Source organism: Cornus florida, unplaced genomic scaffold, assembly GCF_030987335.1.
Source record: "Cornus florida cultivar Cherokee Brave unplaced genomic scaffold, ASM3098733v1 CherokeeBrave_3.0.0_Hap2_Chr11, whole genome shotgun sequence".
NCBI classification, from domain to species: domain Eukaryota; kingdom Viridiplantae; phylum Streptophyta; class Magnoliopsida; order Cornales; family Cornaceae; genus Cornus; species Cornus florida.
Window position 1 is genome coordinate 63,042,330 of NW_026775581.1, and position 26,168 is coordinate 63,068,497.

The 26,168-nt window shown below is 39.3% G+C and overlaps 1 protein-coding gene across 2 annotated transcripts in view; it reads left to right on the top strand.

Moving 5' to 3' along the window:
* The first annotated feature begins 11,469 nt into the window (after positions 1-11,469).
* Positions 11,470-26,168, top strand: part of LOC132286344 (callose synthase 10) — a 110,841-nt gene continuing 96,142 nt past the window's right edge. The window contains exons 1-6 of one of the 2 annotated variants that reach the window (XM_059788667.1): positions 11,470-11,961; positions 20,191-20,288; positions 20,466-20,617; positions 22,390-22,513; positions 22,907-23,017; positions 23,347-23,472. In XM_059788667.1, coding sequence (XP_059644650.1) covers positions 11,754-11,961; positions 20,191-20,288; positions 20,466-20,617; positions 22,390-22,513; positions 22,907-23,017; positions 23,347-23,472 — 819 coding nt within the window. In that variant the 5' untranslated portion in view covers positions 11,470-11,753. The remainder of the gene's footprint in view (positions 11,962-20,190; positions 20,289-20,465; positions 20,618-22,389; positions 22,514-22,906; positions 23,018-23,346; positions 23,473-26,168) is intronic. The other variant, XM_059788666.1, reaches the window with a different exon arrangement.

The following is a 26,168-nucleotide window of genomic DNA, read 5'->3' on the forward strand; positions in this document are numbered from 1 at the left end:
AATCTTCAACCTAATGGGCCCAAAAGGTAGGGTCTGGTCCAGCTTACACCTTGTAAGCCAAGAAAGAAGAGTAGGGCAAAATATGAACTTCTATAAATAAAAGTTAAAGAGAGAGAATGAGGGGCAAGTTGTTTGGAGTGTGAGAAAATCCTTTCATGATATAAAAGAATGTTTTTTTGAATCTTTATTTGGCACCGTCTATGGGAAAGATACATTGATTTCAGTACCAAAATGATGACATAACTCTGATTGGGCACTATGACCGAAGAAGAAGTCTCCCATCAACAGAACGAGAGCGAACGAGTTAGGCATAATGAGCTGATGTAGATCATTGAAACTCTACAACGAGAGAATGCCGAGTTCAGATCTAGGATGGAAAGAAAGGAAGCGTCGCCACTCCTTTGTCCACCAATAGAGGGTGAGAGGGTGGAGAAAACAAACATTAACCGACGGGTAGATAGAGCATGATCCATTCATATGGACCCGCAACACAGGAGGCTTGGACCGGAAGAATAAATGGAACGCGTCGAAGTTATTCCTTCATGGCAGAGAGAATCAACTGCAGATAAGGCATTTGACGAATTGTATCAGTTATAAGCAAGCACTCGTAACCAATAGGCTAACAAAAAATAGCTGAGCACAATCGAAAGGCACCCCCAATAAACAACGAGGTTGTTCAGTCGTCAGCACAGACGGTTGATTCTCCCTTCACGGAAGAAATACTGCAATCTCGAAAGCCCAAAAAGTTTTCAATACCAATGTTCACTTCGTTCGACGGAACTAAGGATCCAACTGAAAATGACTTTGGATACCGAGGATGATGCCCTGATGTGCAAGGTTTTCCCAACGAGCCTTATCGGACCAATACTTAATTAGTCCAAGCACCTGCCGAAAGGGACAGTTGTAAGTTTACGGGCGTTTTATGATATGTTCATAGATCAGTATTTCAGTAACCGACGGATAGAGAATGATATATCATATATGTTCACGATGCAACAACAGGAAAGTGAGCGCCTTCATCCCTTCCTCATTAGATTCAACTTAGAGATGAGCATGGTGATTGATTGCCATCCATCGTTAGCAGTATAAACGTTGAAACTCGCTATGATAAAAGGGACTCAGTTTCACGCATCTTTGGTGGTGACGCCACCCAAAACTATGGATGAGCTTAACTCAAGGGCACAGGGCTATGTACAATTGGAGGATGATGAAATTGTCAGTGCAAGGAAAACAACGATGGTCATAGTGGAGAATAGGTCAAAGTCCAAAATGAGCATTCAGGGGCCTCAAACATAGTCATAAGTGGTGCCTTGGAAGACTGAGAAGAGGCAGCGATAAGACGAGACGATCACCCCCTCAGAGTCACATTAGCACAGCTATACTAAGAGAATAAAACGATGTTCCAACTACCTCAACCAATCAGATGACCACTCGAACAACGGGATCAGTCCAAGTACTGCGCATTCCACAGTGATTTTGGACTCTAGACAAATGAGTATAGAAACCTAAGAAGACATGTTGAAATACTGATTGCAAAAGGTGAGTTGGCCAACTATGTCCAGGCCAAAGAGCACAATCATCCGATTGATTAGATGAAAAAAATCTAAGATTAAATCTTTAAGAGGGACAGTCAGTCGGAGTCATAAAGTTATACACAACCGACCAGATGTTGAGGATGAATCAAAGCAGTTACAGTGAACACTTCTATGACAGGCACACGAAATGAGGAGGCTTGATAGCGTCAACACAGTTCGCCAGGAGTGCAACATGGCCTTGATCAAATTTGATAAAATCGATCTCCTCAGGGTTCAGACTCCGCACGAGGACCCATTGGTAAATAGCCTGATGGTGTCAAACTGTTTGATCAAAAGGGTCATAGTATACCCCGGCAGCAACGCTAATATCATAACGAATGTAGCGTTCGAACAGTTAATGATAGACCCAAGGCAAGTCAGGCCCATAGGAAAACCCTTGGTAGGTTTCGACGGGAAACAAGTAAAACTTATTAGAGTTGTTGAGTTGCCAGTATGTGTTGCACGAAGAAATTTGAAGGAGAACTTTGTCATAATGGATGTTCACCTTTCTTATAGCCTCCTGATGGAGAGGGGTGGATCCATCGAGTCCAAGGCATCCCATCCACTTTGCACCAGGCCATGAAATGTTTGAGCCCAGATGGGAGCGAAGTGATTAACATCCCTGGTGACCAAGTAACAACAAAAGAGGCGAGTGGAAAGGGCAAGGCAATCGCCCATCCCACCAATCTAAAATAGCAATTACATCCAAGACCGAGAAGGAGGAGTCGCTCCTCATAACAGAACCACTAGAGGAGGTGCATATCGACCTCGAGACACCTAAACGAACCACGAAAATAGGGTCGACGCTGACCATGGAGGAAAAACAACTGTTGATTAAAACCATAACTAGAAACTTAGATATATATGCTTTGAGTCACTCAGATATGCCGGGAGTCAGCCCGTCCCTTTCCTACCATTTCCTAAACATTGATCCATATGTCAGGCCCATCCAGTAGAAGCAGAGAAGGTTTGCACCAGAGCCAAATCAGATCACAGTGGAAGAAGTGGACAAACTACTGGAAGCAGGATTCATCCGAGAAGTGCAGTATCCCTCTCCAACACGGTGGTCGTCCAAAAGAATAATGGAAAATAGAGAGTATACATTGATTTCACAAACCTAAACAAAGCTTATCCCAATGAAAGTTTCACTCTACTAAAGATCGATCAGATGGTAGACGTAACCACCGGGTACGAATATCTGACATTCTTAGATGCATATTCAGGTTATAATTAGATTCTTATGCATCCGGACAAACAGGAGAAGACATCTTTTGTGATATAACAATGGATCTATGATACAAGGTGATGCCTTCGGGCTGAAGAATGTAGGGGCTACTTGCCAGAGATTGGTTAGCAAAGTTTTCAAAGACCATAGAGGCATACATCGCTGACATGTTGATAAAAAGCAAGAAGAAAGAAGACCAGCTCTTACACCTACAAGAAATGTTCGACACATTGCGAGAGTAAGGCATGAAGCTCAATCCTTCCAAGTATTCGTTCGGAGTTGGCTCCAGATCATTGCAAGCCATTCTTTGACACCATAAGAAGTAATGGGTTACAGGCCTGGGGGAACGAACACCAACAAGTGTTATCCAAACTAAAGGAATACATGCAAGGTCTACTAATCCTCCCAGCCCCAAATCAGAACGAACAGTTGTATCTTTACCTCGTGGTGTCAAGTTTCGCAACAAGCGTCACCCGGGTCAGAGAGGAATGAGGGAAACAGTACCCTGTATTTTATGTAAGCAAAATAATGGCTGATCCCGAGAAAAAAAATTTAAAAGCATAGTCAATTATACTAGCACTGGTGCATGCCAAAAGTAAATTCTGGCATTACTTCGAGTCCCATCCGATTATTATCCCCACCACTTATCCAATCAGAACCATCCCACATAAACCTGGTCTGTCAGGCCAAATCACCAAAAGACCGATCGAGTTGAGTTCACTAGACATTACATATGAGCCCCAAACGACTATAAAGGGCACACAGTAGCTGATTTCTTTACTAGAATGTGGGTAGAGGATGAAGAAGAGGTACTGGACAAACTGCCATGGAAACTTTACGTCGACCAAATGGGGGCAGACGTGGGAGTTAAACTATAAACTCCCGAAGGCATAAGCTTGCACCAGGCAAATCAAACTTGAATTTGAAGCCTTGTTTGGATAAAGTTGAGAGAAAATAAAAGAAATGATAACATTAGTCATAAGAGAAAAGAAAAGAAATGATAAAACTAAACATTATTCATGTTTGGATAAATTATGAAGGGAAATAAAGAAAATTATAGTATTCTTGTTTTGAAAAGATAGAGGAGAGAAAATAAAAGAAATGATAACAATTAAATTACTATCATACCCTTTTATATACATCCTAGTATCTAAAGAAGAAAAAAAATAGTCTTACTCGGAACTTGAAATAGATTATCTAGTCAAGCAGTGGGCAATCAAAAAAAATTTAATATGATAGTAGAAAACTGTTTATGGGACTAGGTTCTATGTGGCTTATTTTGAAAAGAATAGAAGATAAGGAAAATATGCAGACAAATGTGGTTTATATATAAAAACGCCAATTTTAAATCAATTGTAAATTTATGTATTATAGGAGTGCAACAAGAATATCTAGCTAATAAATTTCCAAAATGAAATTTCATAGTTTAAAAAGCATCTTAACTCGAAAATACCTATTGAAGTGTGAATACATTCGACCCGTTACAAGTCCTTAACAATGGGATATAGAAAGCAAAATGGGTTATAATGAGTCATAATGTCTTTTCTCGCTTTTAATTTTTTTGACATTGATTCTATATCTTGTTTATGCCGATTAAAGGTTTTAATAATTTGTTTTGTGTTAACATTAACTTTACATTTGGCTATGCTAAATTTAAAATCAGAATAAACGTCGATTAAAATCATAGTGAACATTAATGAAACTTTTGATGCCAAATACTTTTTGTTCTTAACTGTGTTGTTGTATATGGGGAAGAAGTTAGTCCAAACGCGCCTTGCAAATTTTGGGGACATGCTCAATGGCTTGTTAATTATTGACTTTTGCAGGTTGGTTTTAGAAATAGGATTAGGCTATTAGGGATACAATTGTCAATAATGAAATTATGGAAAAAAAAAAATTAATGAAACAATTTTTAAGGCAAAAAACGAAGTGAGAGAACTTAACAAGGTAGCTCAACAAAAGCAGTTGGAGCCAGAACCTGGATGAACAATGATGGAGTCAATTGAAAACAAAGGAACCAAGTTCTTCAATAAAATGTCTTGCCTTGATTATTTTTTGTTTTGATGCTATATGTTCAAGTTCGATAGGTTATGCCGCCATATTTCAGGTGTTAAAAAGGGCTCGTGATGCTAATAAAAGTAATATAGGGCTGATTTGTTAATAGAATGAGAAAGAGGGAGGAGAAATAAAATATGTTTATGTGGCTGTGTAAAATACACAACAACTTTACACATTGGTGATGTGGCAATGTATCTTAACATATTGCTGGAGATAAAAAAAAAAATTACATATTATATGTGGCAGTGCATATTTTACACAAAAGAGTATTTTAACAGACTGCTGAAGATACTCTTAATTGATTAAAAGGATAGTTACGTTCAATTTTTGAGAAGTAGTGATATTTTAGATATGCCCTTCCAAATTGGAGGCCCTAGGTGATCGTCGTGCCCCAGGACCGACCCTGCTAACAACTAACACTTTTTTCACCAATCGTAATTTTTTGACAGCTTTAGTAACAAAAGTGCAACTTTTAATCTAACCGCAATACCAAATAGGCTCATAGAGCTATAAACTCTCTCTTTTTTAGGTGATGTGCAAAAAAACCCCTCATAGTTTGAAAATTGTGCAAAAAATATTCCTCGTGTTCAAATCCCACCCCTGTGGTATGAAAAGTGAGCAAATAAGGATTTTTTGTCAGATAAATAATATCTGGTAGGCAAAAAGACCAAAATACCCTCCAATATACTCATAACAAAAATAATTAAAAAAACCTAGAAGACGAAATTACCTAAAAAGAAAAACTCAAAACTACATCATCTGATTTCTTTTACAAACCTAGCACCATCAACAATGAGCAACTAGCAACAAAAACAGTAAAGCTCCACCTGAATAAATAATAGATCTGCAGCACCAGCATTTAAAAAGTAAGGAGGAAGCCATATGTTTTGGTCCCTTCACATGCTTAGCCAAATACTCTAACTCTCTAACCATACATAATCTCTTTCCCCCTCTCTCTCACTACTGAGACAAGCCCAATAGCTTTCACGAAGACTCTATTGTGGTGTTTATGCGTAACTCAGTGCTTTAACGAAGACTCTGTTGTGGGTGGAATGGGATCTTCGTTTGGGTTTTAATTCTTATAAGGGCATCCTTTGCCTCAGCCGTCAATTTTGTCAACGCCATCTTAAGGGATCGATCATGGAGTTGGGTTTGGATTTAGGCTGGTTTTGGTATCGAATGTGAGCTCATCTAGATCTTCTATTGATGATCATATTCATCTTGATTACGGTTAATTTAATGTTTAATGGTTAACGTTATTAGTAGTCTACGTTTGGGTATGAGTTTTGTTTTTTGGGGTTTCTGTTCAATTATCCAAAATTAGGCTTTAGGGTTTGATTGTTTGTGTTTTTTTTATCGGCGATTGTTGTTAGGTAGTTGATGTGTATAGCAGGAAGAGAATCAAAAGCAGTTTGGAAAATAATGAGTTTATTTGGGCGTTAGAGAGAAGGGGTATTGCTCGATGCTCTCCCATTTCCACGCCGGTATCGGCAGTGGCTGTAGAGCTCTTGGCGGCCCTCTGATACCCCTCGGATCCAAGACACGGGTTGATCAAGCCCAGACCCAAACCCGAGGGAAATATCAAACAATTAATATTTAATGAACACAGAATAGAAGTTGAAATAATAAGAAAATAAATAAAAATGTCTGAAAAGAATTCTAATTGAAAATCCTCAAAATATAATTGTTCAAATCCATTAATCCAAAACCTCCAACTATTTAACAACTCGGGGAATCCATCTAGTGGACCCCTATTAATATCCCAAACTGAAACTGAAACAACTAAAATAAAATCTAAAGCTAAACATAGAAAGTAGTCGGTGGAATGAAAGTCTGTATCTGCTCTGCACAACCAAGCTCTAACCCTGGAACTGACGAGCACCTGAAAAATAAGAGAGTGGGTTAGGCCCACATGCAAGTCCTATTCTACTACGATCCAAACAGGAATCTGATATACAGATACATCCTAGATAGAGTCAACAATATCTAGAGTAGTCTATATATGTATAAGTGCACACTATAAAACGCTCACTAGTCCAATAGTTCTGTCTCAGCCTGAGTAGAGATACCATGCAAATCGCACATAATGTGGTCATGTATACCTAGACCTACTAGGGAACAACAATTACTGTCCAGTTATCCATCCTAGGCGATATACGCACCCTAACCATGATTCTGGGACTCAAGCTCATACCATGACACCATATCATAAATATATAAAGTCTGCATACTACTAATACAAAATCTCATCCATCTGTATAGTGGTCTGATATATATAAAACAATCCATCCTGAAACCAAGGTAGGTTATTCAATTATTTTATTGACATGACACAAATATGAGTAGGATTTAACCTTTGAGGTTAATCCATATCCCAATCCAAATTAGGTATGACTCAGTATTTGATCTAATACATCCCTAATATGCCACCGTCCCATAACGGTGCATACAATCCACAACATCCATATAATTGACAGAATTTAATATCATAATTCAGTAATTAAAATCTAACACATAAATCCATGTAATTGACATAACACATTTTAATAGTTCAGTAATTAATAACCAAAACATTAATTTATGCAATTGCAGAACAGAGTTTAATAGTTCAACAATTAATTCAGAGTATGCATAGATCAAGTCTGACAAATAAATGACCCCATTATGCATCCAAAACAAGATTTATAATCATGCTATAATCCGTTAAATCGCCAAATTAAAATTAAGCAACTAATTTCCTTCCATCCGTTAACAGCATGCGAAGTTATTTAAACTTCCCTACTGATACATCCGTTAGCATAAAGACTTTAATTATGCACATCAAAAAGACTGATTTAATCTCCATAGCAAAATTAAACTATTTAACCTCAAGTTTTAAAAAAAAAAAAAAAAACTTAAAACAGTTTAGTACACATCCACTAACTAACTTTTTAGTTAATTAAATCCCATAATTAGCATATCTAGGTATATTATGCAATCCAGTAAGTTATTGGGCTAATTTACATACTCTGATGTTAATAAAATAACCCCAAACGCGTTCTACATGAACAACACAACATTGGACCAAACTGTTGACAAATTTCCCAAGCCAGTTGATGTTTTCTCTCTAGGTGTCAACTGGTTTACACAAACCGGTTAATGTAAAGTTTCCAAGTGTCAACCGGTTTACCCAAATCGGTTGATGAAAAATTACCAAGTGTCAACCGGTTTACACAAACCAGTTGATGTAAAATTTCAGATGTCAACCGGTTTCTCTAAACCGGTTGACATCTAGCCTATAAACATCAATGTGAAGCCTCGTAGTTTGTCTCTTCTCCGACTCCGATGACTCTGTTCTCCTCCGTTAAGGTTACTAATGGTACAGTTTTACGTCCTAATCAACCCTAAAAATTATTTTGGTTCTTTATACATAATTTAAGCAAGTTAAAATCATAAAACATGCAATAAACTTTAAACAGAAATCAAACATATACACATAGAATTAACATACTGCAATTCAAGTTTAACATGTATACATGGTTGATTTTAATAACTTAAATTTCTTGGAGTTTCCCTAGGCATGCACAAAACACAGATTAAAGGGAAATAGTAGAACAGAGACTTGCCTTGAGTTTTAGTTTTGAAACTTTAATCCACCGTCTCTGAATTTTTCGACGAAATCCCCTACTGATGTTCCACCTCTGTTGCTCTTGGTTTCACCTACGAGCAACCTCTCATTCCTCCTCCTTGGTCCAACCTAGCCTTCCTTTCTTATCTCTCTCTGTTTCTCTCTGTATCTCACTGTCTCTCTATTTTACAGAAATTACGGTTTAAGTTATCTCCAACCCTAAACCGCCGTAATGTCATATTTACAAGTTCAGAATAATAAACCCTAATACGTGTATAACTAGAGAATCTAATTAAAACTCTAGTCGGCCCAACCATGAAACCTAAAACCCTACATCCTCCTCTTAACTTATTTATATAACTAAATTACCAACTTAAAACCATTAGTGTAATTAATACCCATAAGTAAAATAAAAAAAAACAATCATTTAAAACACTTAATTCAATAATTCAGATAATTAAAACCACAATTCAATAATTCAGATAATTAAAACAATAATTCAATAATTTAGATAATTAAAATAATAATTCAATAAGTAAACAAATAACCATTTAAACAAGCACATAAATAAAAATGCAATAAAGGAAAAAAAATTAAAATGCCGAGACTATCATTTTAAAATTAATGGTATTACAACAATCGTTGTGATTGTTGCGGATTATTCAGCCGCCACCGCCTCATCAGTGATCTGCGACAGTGGGGGTGATTATTCAGTGATTTGCGACAGTGGAGGTGGCGCCGATTGTTCGAGGCCGAGTTCCACTATGAAGGTTCGTGATGTGTCACGCGCCAAGCAGGGACTATCTTTGAGCCTCTCTTCCCAGCAATCACAATATGGGTCTTATAGGGCTGAATGTGAAGTTCCTTCTTAGGCCAACCAACCCACAATTTCACCTACATTCGGTAACATTGTGCGGGTTTCTAACGGATTGGGCTTGTCAGCATTTGGGATTTCAAATGGTGTTAGTGGAACACAGAGTGTGGTGTTGGGTTCCAAGTATTTAAAGGTGGCACAAGAGCTTCTTGATGAGGTTGTTATAGTGGATGAGGCTCTTAACAATGAATCAGCTACCAGGATGACTGCTACTGGGCTAACCTCCCTCTATGGCATCTTCTTAGTTTTAATTGTTAGACTGGTTGTTTGTGTGTGTATATGTATATATATATACATATATATATATATCTATAGAGAGAGAGATGAAAAGGGTAATTAGGCCATTTAAGCTTTTGTTATTTTATAATTAAAATTAATAAAATAGTGAAGGGTAAAGTGGGCTTTTCATATGATTTAAGGTTATGTTTGGATGATAATTTTAGGGTTAATTTCACTGACACCCCCTCATGTTTGGCCAAATATCACTCTCAAACATTTTTCGAAAATAATTATCATTTATATTACAAACTTTTGCTCTATTTTTCACTCACACCCCAACCGTTAATTGCGCAGTTATGACACAATGTAAAAGGACTTAAATACCCTTTGACTTTGTCAAAACAACTCTTTAACCTAAAGAATCAAATAAAAAGACAAAAATATCCCTAAAACTATATATACATACATATATATACATACCCATTTTGTTTGAACACACACACACACACATATATATATACCCATTTCGTTTAAATCCATAACATGTTTATACTTTATACACACACACACACACATACACACACATATACATAATTAGTTTTAGATATGGAAATACACATAATTAATTTTAGAATACCTTTTTTATTTATTATTATTTAATAATGGGTTCATACTAAATACAGTCCACACATAATTAGTTTCCTATTATAATGTATATATTATTTTGGAATTCTTATTAAACTGGTTTTAATTCTAAGCCATCTGCAACTTATTTTTAGTTGTATTCAATTGAATTTGTGTTTAATTATTTTTAACTGTTATTATGACACCCCAAATTAAATTATACAAAAATTGACAATATATATGTCATACAATTAGCTATATATATATATATATATGTATATTGATTATATATAATTAGTTGTTGTATTAGAGAAATAAATGTTAATAGAGTTTGAGGATCAACAGGAAGAAGAGCAAGACGAGGAGATTAAGTTGCCACCAAGTTAGGTAACTAGTCTCGACCCCAAATGGAGCTAATGCACCGTCGTATGAAGCGCCGCCTAGGAAACCAAGTCCCAGGTACAGGGGTGCCTGAAGAATAATGTCGTCGGACTTGGCGGCCACGCCGTGTACGGCTAGGCGGAGAGTTCATGTCGGTCGACCCAGAAGGCATCTCGTCACCCAACGCTGTGAATGGTGATGGTTCGTGGTACGATTCCTCCACGTTAGAGCTCTATCCAATTCAAAATTTCCAAACCCATCAAAAGCGTCAAGACCTTGGACGTCGCCATCTCGACTCCACCTGCAATTTTGGTTTGGCCTCCCACCAAACCACCACCGTCCATGGGACCATGAATATCCACCACCACCCATCACCGCTGACCACCGCCAATTTATTAGTTCGACAAAAAAATCAACGTTGCAGTGATATTTTGAAATAAATATGATTAAATATATTTTGAAATAAATATAATTAAAAAGTAAGGGGGTAAAGTTGTATTTTTCATATTTTTAACGGAAAAAAAGAAATGGACCTAAGTGATAGTTATTTTCGAAAGATGTTTGAGAATAATATTTGGCCAAAACTGTGGGGGTGTTAGTGAAATTAACCATAAATTTTATAAGGGAGTGTGGTTGTCAAAAAATAGATAAACTTTTTTATGTGTGTCCTTATCCCAAACCTCAGGATGTCTATGTAATTTACCCAAAAATATATTTCATCAAATGATTAAATAGGAGAGTTCAGGCTCTTCTTATGTGAGGAATTCATAAGAGCATTACTCCGAAAATTAACCTTATTTATATATATATTTTTTTAATTTTTAATTTTTTTGTAAAGGCAATTTATTCCTTTTGCTAAATTTTCTAATTCTTGCCAAACGAAGCATATTAGATTCAAATTCGACTAGTTTACACGGTTAAGGAAAAGAGAACTGCGTCCCTCGCGTTGTGCACGAAAAAGTCCACGACGCGTTTATTCTCACAGCCTTCCTCTGTTCTCTGCAACCTTTCCTAAGCCAAGTCCTCGAACTCATTTCCACCCATTGAAGTCCACTGTTTAACTTTTAGATCCCCTTTATCTTATTCGTACCTAGATCTCTGCATTTCGGACCTACCTAGGGTTTTATCTGAACTCAAATGATCCTTCCATCTTCGTACAATTTCTAGGGTTTCGAATTGCTACAAACACACATGGCTAGTGCTTACGACAACTGGGGTCGACTTGTGCGAGCCACTCTCCAGAGAGAGCAGCTTCGACTCCCAGGCCAAGGCCATGAGAGGACCCCCAGCGGGATCGCCGGTGCCGTCCCGCCTTCTCTCCGACGGGCCACCAACATCGACGCGATCTTGCAAGCGGCCGATGAGATACAATCAGAGGACCCCAATGTCGCCAGGATTCGTATGTTCTATCTTCTCTTCATCTTAATGCTTAAGTACTCACTACTTAATTTTGCTATTCAATATTTTGTTGAACTCATTTTCTCATGCATTATGAACACGAAATAAATGCGTTGCTTCCCTAATTATGTAGTCTGTAGTTAGTTGATCTAAAGAGATTGAGAGCCAAGTACTTGAATTTGGTATTGAAAGGAAAGAACACAACAAAGTGCTAAATTATAGCATTAGTGTTTTTTTTTGTTATTTTGTTATTTTGTTTTTGTTTTTGTTTTTTATTATTCCGTGTGCTCGAGAAAATTGATTAAAAGTTTACTGGGTTCCTTTTAAGTTGTTCTCTTTTAGTTGATTTGCATGTATGTTTCTTTTTTCCTGAAATGATTGGAATTTAATTATACAAATATGTTTAATTATACAAATATGAAACATATAGTACAAGAGGAACAAGAGAGGGTAACTATACCCTCTCAAGAAACGTCAGAACTTAAGATAAGTAAACATGAAACAATCAGAGAAATGAAGTAAACAGCATGACAGCAGCTTAAGGGAGCATAACAGCAAAAGGGAGGGAGACCAGGTGCATCCAGAATGTCAAACAATATACCCCTGTTTAAATATCCAACCTCCCTCTTGATGTGTCTATGCGGCAGATGAGAGTTCCTCTCAGACCAGGTGCCAAGAAGAGTTGCAGTAAGCTACATTTTAGCTAGCTTATCACTAGTTGAATTACCAGGGAATCTGTTAGAAAACTAAACAAATAGCTGCATGAATGAATCAACTGGAGACATCACCCTAGGGGTGACAATTCGTGTTCGTGGGTCATAATCTTGTCGTGTTGATGTAAGGGTATTCTACTAAATAGGTAAACTCAAACCCGACCCATTTAATAATCGTGTCAAGAACCCTCAACACCCGACCTGTTTATTAAACGGGTTAATTGTTCTCATTCCGAAAAAGGGAGGGGTGTTGGATGTTAGGGATTTTCGCCCTATTAGTTTGGTGGGTTGCATCTACAAGTTGATTGCCAAGGTGCTTGCTTCAAGATTGAGGAAAGTTTTGGATGGCATAATTTCGGACTCTCAAAACGCTTTTGTAGGAGGCTGTCAGATTTTGGATTCAGTCCTTATTGCGAGTGAGTGTTTGAACTCCAGATTGTGTAGTGGGGTTCCGGGTGTTCTTTGTAAGTTGGACATTGAGAAGGCATATGACCATGTGAGTTGGAGCTTTCTTCTGTACCTAATGGAGAGGATGGGGTTCGGTGATAGATGGAGGAGATGGATTTATTTTTGTATTTCTAGTGCTCGCTTTTCGATCCTTGTTAATGGTGCTCCTACTGGTTTTTTCTCTAGCTCAAGAGGCTTGAGACAGGGAGATCCTCTCTCCCCCTTCTCGTTCTTGTTTGTGATGGAGGCCCTTAGTAGATTGATGAGAAGGGCTATCGAGTTGGGTCTTTTGAGAGGCTTCTGGGTGGGCAGGGATGCTGTTTCTCAGTTGGAAATCTCCCATTTGATGTTTGCTGATGACACTTTAGTTCTTTGTGATGCGAATGTGTCCCAGATTAGATATTTGAGATGTGTTTTGATTTGATTCCAAGTTGTCTCCGACCTTAAGGTGAATGTGGGCGAAAGTGTTTTGGTGCCGGTTGGGGAGGTCCCTGAGATTGAGACTTTTGCTGACATTCTTGGTTGTCGTACTGGTTCATTTCCCATTTTTCACTTAGGTTTGCCTTTGGGAGCTCCTTCGAGGTGTGTGGGGATTTGAGATCCAGTAGTGGATAGATTTGAGAGAAGGTTGGCGGGTTGGAAGAAGCAGTATCTCTCCAAGGGTAGCAGGGTCACTCTGATTAAGAGCACCCTCTCTTGTCTTCCCACTTATTTTATCTCTCTTTTTCAGATTCCCTCTTCAGTTGCGGAGAGGATTGAGAGGTTGCAGTGTAATTTTCTGTGGGGGGGTAGAGGTGAAGAGTTTAAGTTTCATTTGGTGAGATGGGATCAGGTATGCAGACCAATTCGGAATGGTGGGTTGGGTCTCCGTAAATTGGTGCCTTTTAATAAGGCCCTCCTTGGGAAATGGTTGTGGAGGTTTGGGGTGGAGAGACATTGGCTTTGGAGGAGGGTTGTGGCGTGTCGTTTTGGGGAAATGAGAGGAGGGTGGAGTTCATTGGAAGTTAGAGATCCTCGGGGGGTGGGGGCTGGAAATTTATTCGGAAGGGTTGGGATGAATTTTCCAAGCACATTCAGTTTCGTCTTAGAGATGGGAGGAGGATTTGCTTTTGGGAGAATGTGTGGTGTGGAGATGTTCCTCTTGCTTTCGCCTTTCCTCAGCTTTACAAGATTGCTTCAGATAGGTAGGCCATGGTGGTTAACTGTTATCATCTTGATAATGGGAGGCTGGTTTGGGATGTTTGATTCAGGCGTTCCTTTCAGGATTGGGAGATCGAGGAGGCCATTCGTTTCTTGGAGTTGTTGTATCGCTAGAGGATTGTGGAGGAGGATTCGGATTGTTGGTCTTGGGTTGCAAACTCTCAGGGGCGTTTTGAGGTGAGGTCTTTCTTCAGGTGCCTCTCATTAGTTCTTGGAGTTCATTTTCCTTGGAAGTCTGTTTGGCGTTCCAAGGCTCCTCTCAAGGTGGCTTTCTTTGTGTGGACTTCGGTTCTGGGTAGGATTTTAACCCAGGATAATTTGAGAAGGAGAAGCCAGGTGGTGGTCAATCGTTGTTTTATGTGTCTTAGTGATGAGGAATTTATGGATCATCTTCTCATTCATTGCTCTTTGGCTAGAGAGTGTTGGGATTTCATGCTTGGCTTATTTGGGTTTTCTTGGGTTATGCCAGGTTCTGCTAGAGGGTTGATTGAGGCATGGAGAGGTTGCCTTGTGGGGGCTCTCAGTCAGGATGCGTGGAGGGCTACGCCACTTTGTGCGTGGTGGTGTATTTGGCTTGAAAGGAATAGGAGATTCTTTGATGGAAAGGCGTTATCGATTTCGGTGCTTAAATTCTCGATTATTTCCACTCTTTTTTGTTGGGTTTCAGGGAGAGATCATAGATCGTTGGAGGAAATTGTTGACTTTTTGGCCTCTTTGAAGGCTTGAGGCCTTTGTGGTCTTTGTATTTTCTTGGGTTCTGCTCCCCTTTTGAGCATTTTTTATAAAATGTTTTTTTATCAAAAAAAAAAAAATATTAAATACTGAAAAAAATTTGTCACAAGTAACCAAAATATTCAAAATAAGAAGAAAAATCATAAGGCATAATCAAGATATGTTAAAACAACTTAACTGTCCATAGTAATTGGGTTTAAACATGTAACATATTACATAAGTCAAATTTATGATTATGATATGTTGAGTTAAACGGGTATAAACGGGTTACGCGTGTTGAAACTCCTCAACCCTAACCCGATACGATTAAGTAAATGGGTTAATCGTGTCAACCCGTTTATGAACCGAACCCGTTTAAGGTCAATCCAAACCTGCTTATTTCATGTCGTGTTCGAGTCTTGTCGTAATTTGCCACCCCTACATCACCCATCCCGGCAGATCATCAAACCAAGATAACATTTAAGAAACAAAAGGTCCCTGTTGTTCTCATCCATAAAGCATTTATGACGGACGGAAGTGAGACAAATACCCCTGTTTTGTAAATTATGAAAAGAAGCAAATTTGTCAAGGAAAATAATGCATGAGGTATTAGATGCTCTAGGTTTGCTTCCCTGTACCAAACTAACCCGACTTTAGGACTATATTCTCTACACCTATCCCAAGCCCTCCTCCTTAGAGCACATTTGGATGGGTATGGACAACAGCTCATTAGAATGAATTCTTGAAAAGTCTCAAGAGCCATGAGAAAGCAGAAGATGAAGTTTGGAGTCTCTGGCAAATGGAACAACCCTGGAAATTCTATGATCAAACTGCTGGGATTTTTCCCCAGACACCAGGGGTTCCCAAACAAGCTGATCAAGGGGCCATCACCAATCTTGTATGATACATTTGTGAACTTCACCTCTCTATCTGACAGTAGCTGCTTCCAGATAACTGAATGTGAGGAAGAAACAACACAGTTATGGTATGACACAGAGCCAACATACCTGGTTTTGAACCAATTCACATCCTGTTCTTGCCCTAAGCAAAAGAGCAAGATGCAACCATCTTTGTACCAGAAATCTTTCATATACCAAATCCACAGTTATCTTTGGGGGAGGAAACCGGATTCCACCATTGAAAAATTAAATTATTATTAAAGCATATTCATATTCCATATTAAAGGCGTAATTGTTGTCAAAGGAGCACATGGCAAATAACATGCGCAAGTGTTGCACCTATATGAGTTTGGAGCCTAGACGTGCCTTTTATATCATTGGCTACACTAAATATCCTCAAAAACAAAAAAGAAAAGAAAAAAGAATGCCCCTGCAAACCTGAACCATTTTTGGGAATGAAAGCAATAGAAGAGTCATTCATACATATCTCAAACCGACCCTGAGAATGAAATGCGTGAAAGATGTCCATCACCTCTCCCGTGGCCACTTTCCCAACTTTCGAGGATGGATCTCATGGTGAAAACATCCGGATTTGGGGCTTTATCCCCGTTGCAGCTCTTCAAAGCCCTCAGCACTTCGTCTTCACTCAATGGCCTCTCTAACCCACCTCTATCAGAATCAAAGATGGTATCAAAATGCAACCCCCTTAGCAATGGCCTCCAGCTATAGGTCTTTTCGTACAACACTACAACCTCTACCAGAAAACAACAATCCCCTTACACACCTCTTCCTTCTAGCTTAACACCTTCCCATCAACCCAAATCCTCCCAATGTGGATAAACCTCCGATAAGCGTAAGTGAGCGTATGGAAGAACCTTGTGTTCCAATCACCATCCTTAAGCCACAAAGCAAGAGTTTTTTGCCGCTACGATATCTCCTCTGAAATGGTAATCTCTAAAATCTCCGCCTGACATCCTCCCTCCTACGTCTCGTCGACTCGTCAAGACCACCCAATCCCTCCATTGGAAAAATCTTTTCCGTCTCAGAAAAAGCCTTATTCTTTCTCCAATCCAGATTCCCAAACACCTCCTTGTTCCACCTTTGATGTCTTCCTTTAAGAGCCCGAGTTTACTCGCAAGGGTGAAGCTCGGAGTACCACTCTTCCCATACCCAACTCACCAAAGTTGCACCCTCTCCTTGAAGCCTTTTGCCCGAAGCCACATGTTCTTGAATCTGAAGAGAGAACTCCTCTTTAGTAAACCACCATACTCCAAAACCAAGGGAATGGGAAGTGACATGGGTCTAGCCAAAGCTGCCTGAACCACATTCGGATATTTTTCCTCCCAGTCTCCGAAAGAGGAACCTATCCAGAAGAGATAAGAGATTATTTGCCACGACCAAGTGAAAGATGCTCCCTCCAACAACAAGTTAATTAACTGAAGACCATCAATGAAGCCAGAAAATTGCTCCATGGCCGAAGTTCTCCTACCCCCCGTAGACCTCTCCTGTGGGGAACGGACAATGTTGAAGTCCCCACCCACACACACCACGGGAGGGGCCACCTCCATTGAATAGAGCCGAGCTCCTCCCACAATAAATGCCTCTCCCCGTCCTCTTTAGGACCATAGACACTGGAGAACACCTAGTGGAAGCCATCCTCTTCCATGGTAATATTACATAAAAAAAAAAAAGCACAAGAGACAAAAACCTCCCTATCCACACATCCCTCCTGGTCACCCACCTCCTATCCCACATCACAAGAATGCTTTCTCAAGCATCGGAAGCACCCAACACCTCCTACTCCTCAAATCCCCCACCCCAAAGACTCCTTACCACCCTATCCAAAATAGAGGACAACTTCGTCTCCTGCAAATACACCACTTGAGCACCTCACTTTTGTACTGCCAACTTCACCATCTTCCTCTGGAAAAGGGACAAGAAATAAGCAGGCTGACTCGACAACGTACTCTTCATCAATATGGGCCACCCTCCCTTCGATAGGTTTTGCTTCTCCACCCACCAAGCCTCCTCTCGAACCTCTCAATAATTGGGTCTCAAACGCACGCTCTCCTCGAGGGTGACCTAGGGCAAAACCCAAATATGAGATCGGGAATTACCTTACACCACACTTCCAGAATGTCAGCCTAATCTCCCTCACCAAAATAATCACACTCTTCCCAATTTGGACTTTTAGACCTAAGACTGTTTGAAAGCTCACCAAACACTTTTCAAGTGCCTTGACTGCTTCTCATTAGCACCACAGCAGAGGTATTATCTACAAACAGTAGGTTGATATCTCCAACTGGTTGGAGGGTGATATCCAATTGATTGGCGGGATCCTTGCCCTCCTTGAACCCTCTAATGAATTGCTACTCCATAACCTTCCTCATCAATTGGTTAAGAGCCTCCATCACTATAATGAAGCAAAAGGACATAAAGGATCTCCTTGCCTCAACTCCCATGAACTCTTTAAGAAACCGATCGAAGACCTATTCATGAAATCCAAGAACCTCATAGTAGAGATACAAAACCCAATAAACCATCTCCTCGTCTCCCCAAAGCCCATCTTCCCCAAGAAAATATAACAAGAAGTCCAGCTTGCATGATCATAGGCCTTTTCAACATCAAGCTTGTACAGAACCTCTAGCACCCCACTAGTCAGCCTTAGTTCCCCATATTCACTAACAATAAAGGTCGAGTCCGATATCAGACGACCACCAACAAAAGGCATTTTAGGATTCTGAAATAACTCTGCCAATGACTAACTTAAACCTTGAGGGCTATGTTACATGGACTCGCCAGTGCAGGTGACAGTGTCTGTGTCAACACGACACGACGCGGACACCGACACAGGATATGTGTCGAACACTCTTCTCTATTGGACACGGCTGCTTAGTCTTCATCTGTTTAGGCAGCTCAAGGTGTGGCTATGGTGGTCTGGTTACGACTGGTTCGGAATAGGGTTTTCAAAGGAAGGTAGAAGACGACTTGGTATTACCGCTGTGTATGCCTATTTTCTGTGTTGAAACTTGAACCTTCACGCGTGTACCCTTCTTTTTTTTTCTTCTCTTTTTTCCTGACATTTCACGTGGGTGGGCTGTAACCAACATAAGTTGCCTTACAGCTGTAGCCCACTACAGAATTTATTACCATGGTTTATCCCCGTATATGCTGTAACTGCTGTATCTCATGTGCCCACTGTTTATTTATCTATTTTTTAAAGTAAGAATTAAATAAAAAGGCGTTCAAAAGGGATGTGCCCACTGTTTATTATAAGTAATATAATATTATATAAATTTATAATATGTTGGTTACAGTTGTAACCCACTATTTTTGTATATATATACTACTATTATTAGATTAACAATTTGACTTAGCTAGCCGTAAAGGATTTAAATTTTTTTAAAACCTAGTTAGCCAGTTACTTTCACAGTTAACTAACAAATTCAGTGTCTTTTCAAATGAAGGAACAATAACAAAGCATAATATGCATTTAAAGGTCCGACAATACTCTGCATGTGGTGTCCAAGTGTCCGTGTCTGATTTTTGGACACTTTAAATTCGTGTCCCCGTGTCCGACAATTGGATAGATAGATGGATCCGATCTCTAGACACGCACCTGTGTCTGACACCCGTACTCGAGTCCGGGTAACATAGCTTGAGGGTCAGACCTTAGCTATTAGGTCTAAAGTCCTTAAACATCGGAATCTCCCCCCTTCTTTTGGATAAGGGCAATAAAGGAGGAGGCATTCATGCACTTCTCAGACTGGCAATGCGTATGAAATGCGTACACAGAGAGGTATTATCTGCAAGTGTATAAAGTCCTAATTGAACCTTATTTATTTTCTTTTAGTATCGCAACAGAATTTTTTTTGTATTTAAGTTCATGAAGAAGTTTTTTTTTTTTTTTTTTTTATCTTAGTAAGTTACCCCCTTTTATTTTTATTTTTATTTTATCTATCTGCTAACTTTTATATTATAGGTAAAGAATCTAAAAGAAAACCTCCAGACTTGAGAAAATGTGAAACTAAGAACAAAAGAATCTTTGACAAATGGGATCAAGAATCATTATAATTTTGACAGAAGCTAGAAAATTTTCAACATGCCTTTCTTTTGTTGAGGACTAGGAGGACTATCCTTGAATCCCCCACCCCACCCAATGCTCATATATAAGTTGGTTCATATGGTAAATGATTATTTTGCTCTAACATTGATGATTTGGTTGTATGCATGACATGGGTTATCTTGTTTGGATTTTAGTTTGTGAGCAGGCTTATTCCATGGCACAAAACCTGGACCCCGGCAGTGATGGTAGAGGCGTTCTTCAGTTTAAGACTGGCTTGATGTCTGTAATCAAGGTACTTCAATAATTTTGAAGTTTTGATGATACGTATTGGATCGTATAGAACTTTATAGTTGTAAAATTAAGTGCAGCTACTTTACACTTCTGGCAAGCTCTTTTGCTTTTAATATATTTTGTTGTATGGTTGCAAAGTTCTCAATTTAAACCATGATGATATGGCTATTCCTTGCAGCAAAAACTTGCCAAAAGGGATGGTGCCCGAATAGATCGTAATCGTGATGTTGAACGCTTATGGGAATTTTACCAGCAATATAAGAGACGCCACCGAGTGGATGATCTTGAAAGAGAGGAACAAAAATGGAGGGAATCTGGGAATTTTGGAGAGTATGACCCACTTACAATGTTCTTTTAATTCTTTTAATCAAGTTGGTTGCTTATTTCCAAACTATTTTCATGTATCATACTTTGAGGAATTTGGAATTGAAAATATTTCCAAAAGCATTTTGTAATTCATTTTCATCACAGGAACAATGAATGAATACTTCTTAACCCTGACAAAGAACTGAGTGTTTGTATTTTGGAACCAGTGATTGCGGGCTTTGCAGACTTGTTTACACTATCTTTAATGTCAGCGATTACTAGCATAAAGGATTAAGCATAAGAGTGAAACACCAATTATTGTCATACTTGTAATACATCTGGACACAAGGGTGGGTTTTGGTGTTGGTACCTACCTCATTATCAATGTTAAAAAAGTGAATGATGTTAGAGAAGCAACATTAAAATCTTTTTCCTGGAAGATGATGACAGCTGATCATTCAATTTGCGAATTCTTGTAGTTGGAAAATAAATCTGTTTGTTATGATAAGGCTCCAAATTTTTAATGTTGATTTAACTTCTTTTTTTGGTTTGGTAAATACTCACAAACCCCCATAAATGCCCACTATGAGGCTTGAATCCTCACCTCTTCTTTAGGGAGATGTTATATTACCTGGGCCAATGACCCGGTGGTAAATTCAATGTATGAAAACGTTGATTTAACTTCATTGATAAAATTCAATCGAGTGCTTTTGACTGTTATGATGACACAACTTTTCAACGGTTTCTTAACTTCATTGGTAAGCAAATTTTTTTGACGTGCTCAATTCTTTCTCTAGGTATTGAATCTGCTAGAGCCTTTGATTGCTAGTACACATATTACAAAATGATGTTCATTTGGTTTCTCACAATTGTCAGCATGGCAGTGCATTCGGTGGCATTCAAAATTGTGGCACATTGCTAAGTTTAATATAACCTATAATATGTGATGTCTATTAAAAAAAAAAAGGAAATCTATGATGTCTTGAGAGTCAAGGTGTAATGGGCCGGGTGCTTCGCAGTCCGACCTAAAAACTTAAGCTATTGGTGGTGCTATAACCCAACCCACATATACACATTTCACTTCCCGTTTGGATCTGATGTGGGACAAGCTCCCCTTGTAACATTTTCCCCCACCCTAACTTGCAACGCCCTCGTTGCGGTTGGGCCACCCTGCTTACCCAGGGTGAAGACCTAGACGCCTTTGGGCGGGGCACTTGGTGTGACACCGGATCAAGGTCTGGTCTGGCTCTGATACCAACTGTAACGGGCCGGGTTCTTCGTGGTCTGACCCAAAATCTTAACCTATTAGGTGGTGCTAACACTCAACCCATATATACCCATTTCACTTCTCATTCAGATCCGATGTGGGACAAGTCCCCCTTGTAACACAAGGCCCCTTTATAGGTGATTCTTCATTCACATGGTCCCTTTCTTCATCTTCAAATGCGAGGTAGAGCCCTGGGTTTCTTGAATGGCTGTGTCTACTATATTCTTGGTTCAAGTAACAATGATGATTATGCTTCTTGTATAAGGTCCCTATCGCTCTCTAATCTTTAGCTAAATTTGTTCTTTGTACAATTGACAATTATTTATGGTCTTTATGATGATTATTTTAATATTCTTAATTATTGAATGAATTCTTGTTATTTAATACAGTTATATTGATAGTGATGAGGTCAATGGGTTCAATCATTTTCTGCTTCTTAATTTGAAATATGTTAGGAAATTCTCTGAAAAAATTATCTTTTCTTCTTACAAAAAACTCACTAGTTCATTTGCATTGGTTCTCGATTCAGCTTGAAACTCAGATCTTCAGAAATGAAAACTGTAATTGCCACTTTGAGGGCCCTGGTTGAGGTAATGGAGGCGCTAAGCAAAGAGGCAGCTCCTGATGGAGTGGGAAGACTTATCATGGAGGAGGTACTCTCTTCTCTCTGTTATCTCCCTCTCCCTCTCCCTCTCCCTCTCCCTCCCTCTCTCTCTCTCTCTCTCTCTCTCTCTCTCTCTCTCTCTCTCCCCCCTTCAATTGTTGGATATGAAGCTGTTTACACATGGTATATTTTGCACTAAATTGTGTCTTCTAGTTGCTTTGCACATTTTATGTCTGTAGTTTGTTCAAGAGTCTGTTACATTCTGCTACAGACAACTGATAAATTAATTCCAAAAATCTGTTATTTACTCCTTTGAGTATTTGCTTTCTGGTGTGCATAGCATGTTTTGATATTTAAAATCCATTGACACAGAAAAGGGTGAAATGAAGCTTTAATGGTATAAAGTATTGATTGACATCCGTTTTTCCTTGGTTCGTTTCAGCTAAGAAGGTTAAAAAAATCTGACGCTGCACTATCAGGAGAGCTCATGCCGTACAATATTGTACCTCTAGAGGCCCCATCATTAACCAATGCCATTGGATTTTTTCCAGAAGTAAGTCAAACCTCAAAAGATATATTAAATTCTTTATTCCCCACATCTTTTGCAGTGTTTTGTTTATTAGTAATGTTGCATAACTCAAAAGTTGCTAGCTGGATCTGATCTCTATTCAGTGTTATGTGTAATATACAATACTTTTCTTGAGGAATTCTGATGCAAACTCATGAATCTTTTAAATAATTATTTGTAGTGATATAATTGCAGTGGTTCCTCTTGATCTATTATGGAACTTCACCCCTAGCCGGGCTGCATTTTTTTAAAGTATTTCTGCCGGATTAAGATTATTTCTTTCTAACGATTATTTCTTTCTGTAATATGTACAGGTGAGAGGTGCAATTTCAGCGATTAGATATACCGAGCACTTCCCCAGGCTTCCAGCTGATTTTGAGATATCCGGACAGCGGGATGCGGACATGTTTGATCTTCTAGATTATGTTTTTGGTTTTCAGGTTTTATAATTTTCATTATCTCCACTGTTTTCTTGGTGCTCTATGTATTAGCTGTATTTTGCTTGCGTGTGAAAAAATTTATGTTAGTTTGGATCTGAACCTTTGTAATATTTATCTTCACATGGATGTATCACTGGGAGAATAGGGAGAGGAGAATAGAGGAGAGAGATCTTAGGGAGGAAAACTAACCTGATTAATTCTTTAAATGATACATAATATAATAGGGTAATAATCCTATTATATAAAGGCCTTTTATATTGGCAAAACGTGGGCAAATCCCAAGGGAGTCCAAATTTATATATTAAAATAACCCAAGGAAACCCTAATGACTAAATAATCCAAAATGGAAACTGCCAAAAGGATGAAAACCAAAATGTAAAGATAATTCTTCATTAATCTAATTCCTATCAAATCCTAGAATTGTGAAAACCTAAAAATCTAGCTCTTGTGCCTGCACCTGTCATTGGGTCCGTTTGGCATTGCTGTTGCAATGGAAATGGTGCTTTTGTCAGTAAAGCTGTTAGTAAGGTACATGTTAGGTGTTTGGTGATACACTATATAAAATACTTTTTAATTTGTTTGGTAACAAAAAATTTCAAAGCACTTTTATTACACTAATTTCAAAATAATTCTTTTTAATGAAGTGTTATTATATTTGATACTCCCTCTGTCCCACAAAAAATGTCCACCTTTCCATTTTTTGTTGACCGAAAATAATTTTCCCAATCCATAATCCAATGTATTTTTTTATTTTTTTTGATATGTAAAAATGTATTAGAAAGCGTTCAAAAGGGGAACGCATCCCAAGAGCTATACAATAACCGGAAAAAAAGAGAAAGGGGTAGTCCTATGGACCCAAAGAACCCCAAAAGTCCAGCATTTCATCTAAAGATATTCAATTTCTCTCCATAACCCAACTAAAAAGAGAACAAATGATAGAAAACTTCAACGCCCTAATGGAGAATTCCCCCCCATCAAAAGATCTTCTATTCCGCCCTTTCCAAAGGCTCCACCAAACACAAAGGTGTGTCACCCTCCAATAATCGCGAGCATGAGCCCTCACCCTTTAGCCCCTCCAAACGTCAATCAAATCCCTTGAGGTCCGGGGCATAACCCATTGGACGCCAAAAAGACCCAAAATGAGCCACGTGACAATGCAAAAGAAGGTGATCCACAAACTCTCCATCATTCTTGCACAGACAACACCTGTTGACTATGATTTGTCTTCTCTTTCTCAAATTTTCCAGAGTCAAGATCCTACCCCAAGCTGCAGTCCAAACAAAAAAGGCCACCCTAAGAGGAGCCTTCGAATGCCAAACCATTTTCCACAGGAAATTGGAACCGTGAAACTCGGAGAGGCAGAGAAAGAAAGACCGGACCTGAAAAGTCCCCTCTGAAGAAGGCACCCAAGTCAAAGAATCCGAACCGGTACCATCCACCTCCTGTCTATACAAAAGGTCCAGCAAGCCAGTGACGTTATCCACCTCCCAATCTTGAAAGGATCGCTGGAACCGCACATCCCAAGACAACCTACCACTATCGAGTTGATAGTAGTTAGCTACCAAAGCATGTCTATCAACAGCAATCCTGAACAACCTTGGGAACAAATAAGACAATGGGCGATCCTCGCACCAAGTATCCTCCCAAAACCGGACGTCCCTTCCTTCCCGAACTTTGAATCTAATATGCTTAGAGAACTCATCCTAGCCATTCCCAATGGATTTCCACACCCCCACGCCAACAGCAGATCTGACCGGCTTAGATGACCATCCCCCTCTCTCCTCCCTAAAACGACATGAAACAACCTTCCTCCATAACTTATGTCTTTCACTACCGAATCTCCATAACCAATTGGCTAGGAGCGCTCTGTTGAAAGGAGCTAATCTCCTAATCCCAAGACCGCCCAACTTAAAGGCCTGCATACCTGCTCCCACCGGACAAGATGAAATTTAAACTCCTCCCCCCGTCCGCCCCAGAGGAAGTTCCGTTGAAGCATCTTCCAACAATAGAGGAGGGGATCTGGAAAAGCGAAAGAAAATAAGTTGGAAGACTGGATAGTGTACTCTTCACTAAAGTAGCTTTCCCTCCCTTCGAAAGATATTGCTTTTTCCATCCAACCAACCTTCTCTCGAAACGCTCTACCACTAGGTCCCAGCTTCCCACCCTCCTAGACGAGTCACCCAACGGCAAGCCCAAGTAAGAAACGGGGAAGGAGCTCGTCTCACAACCTAAAACCACTGCAAGAGAATCGACCTCCTGAACCTCCCCCACAGGAACAAGCACACCCTTGCCCTCGTTGACTTTCAATCTTGAAACTTCCTGAAAGCAAACCAGGACACATCTCAAATATCTCAATCGAGACACCTCTGCCTTACAGAAAACCAGAGTGTCATCCGCAAAAAGTAGGTGAGAGATCTCCATCCGTTGAGCTAAATCTGGACCAATCTTGAAGCCCCTGATAAATCCCAAATCCACAGCCCTTCTCATCAACCTACTAAGAGCCTCCATAACAATAATGAACAAGAAAGGGGAGAGTGGGTCCCCTTGCCTCAAACCACAAGAACTGCCAAAAAACCCGGAGAGAGATCCGTTCACCAACACAGAAAATCTGATAGAGGAAATGCACGCGTCGATCCATCTCTCTCCGAAACCCATCCTCTCTAACAGATAAAACAAAAAATTCCAGCAAACATGAT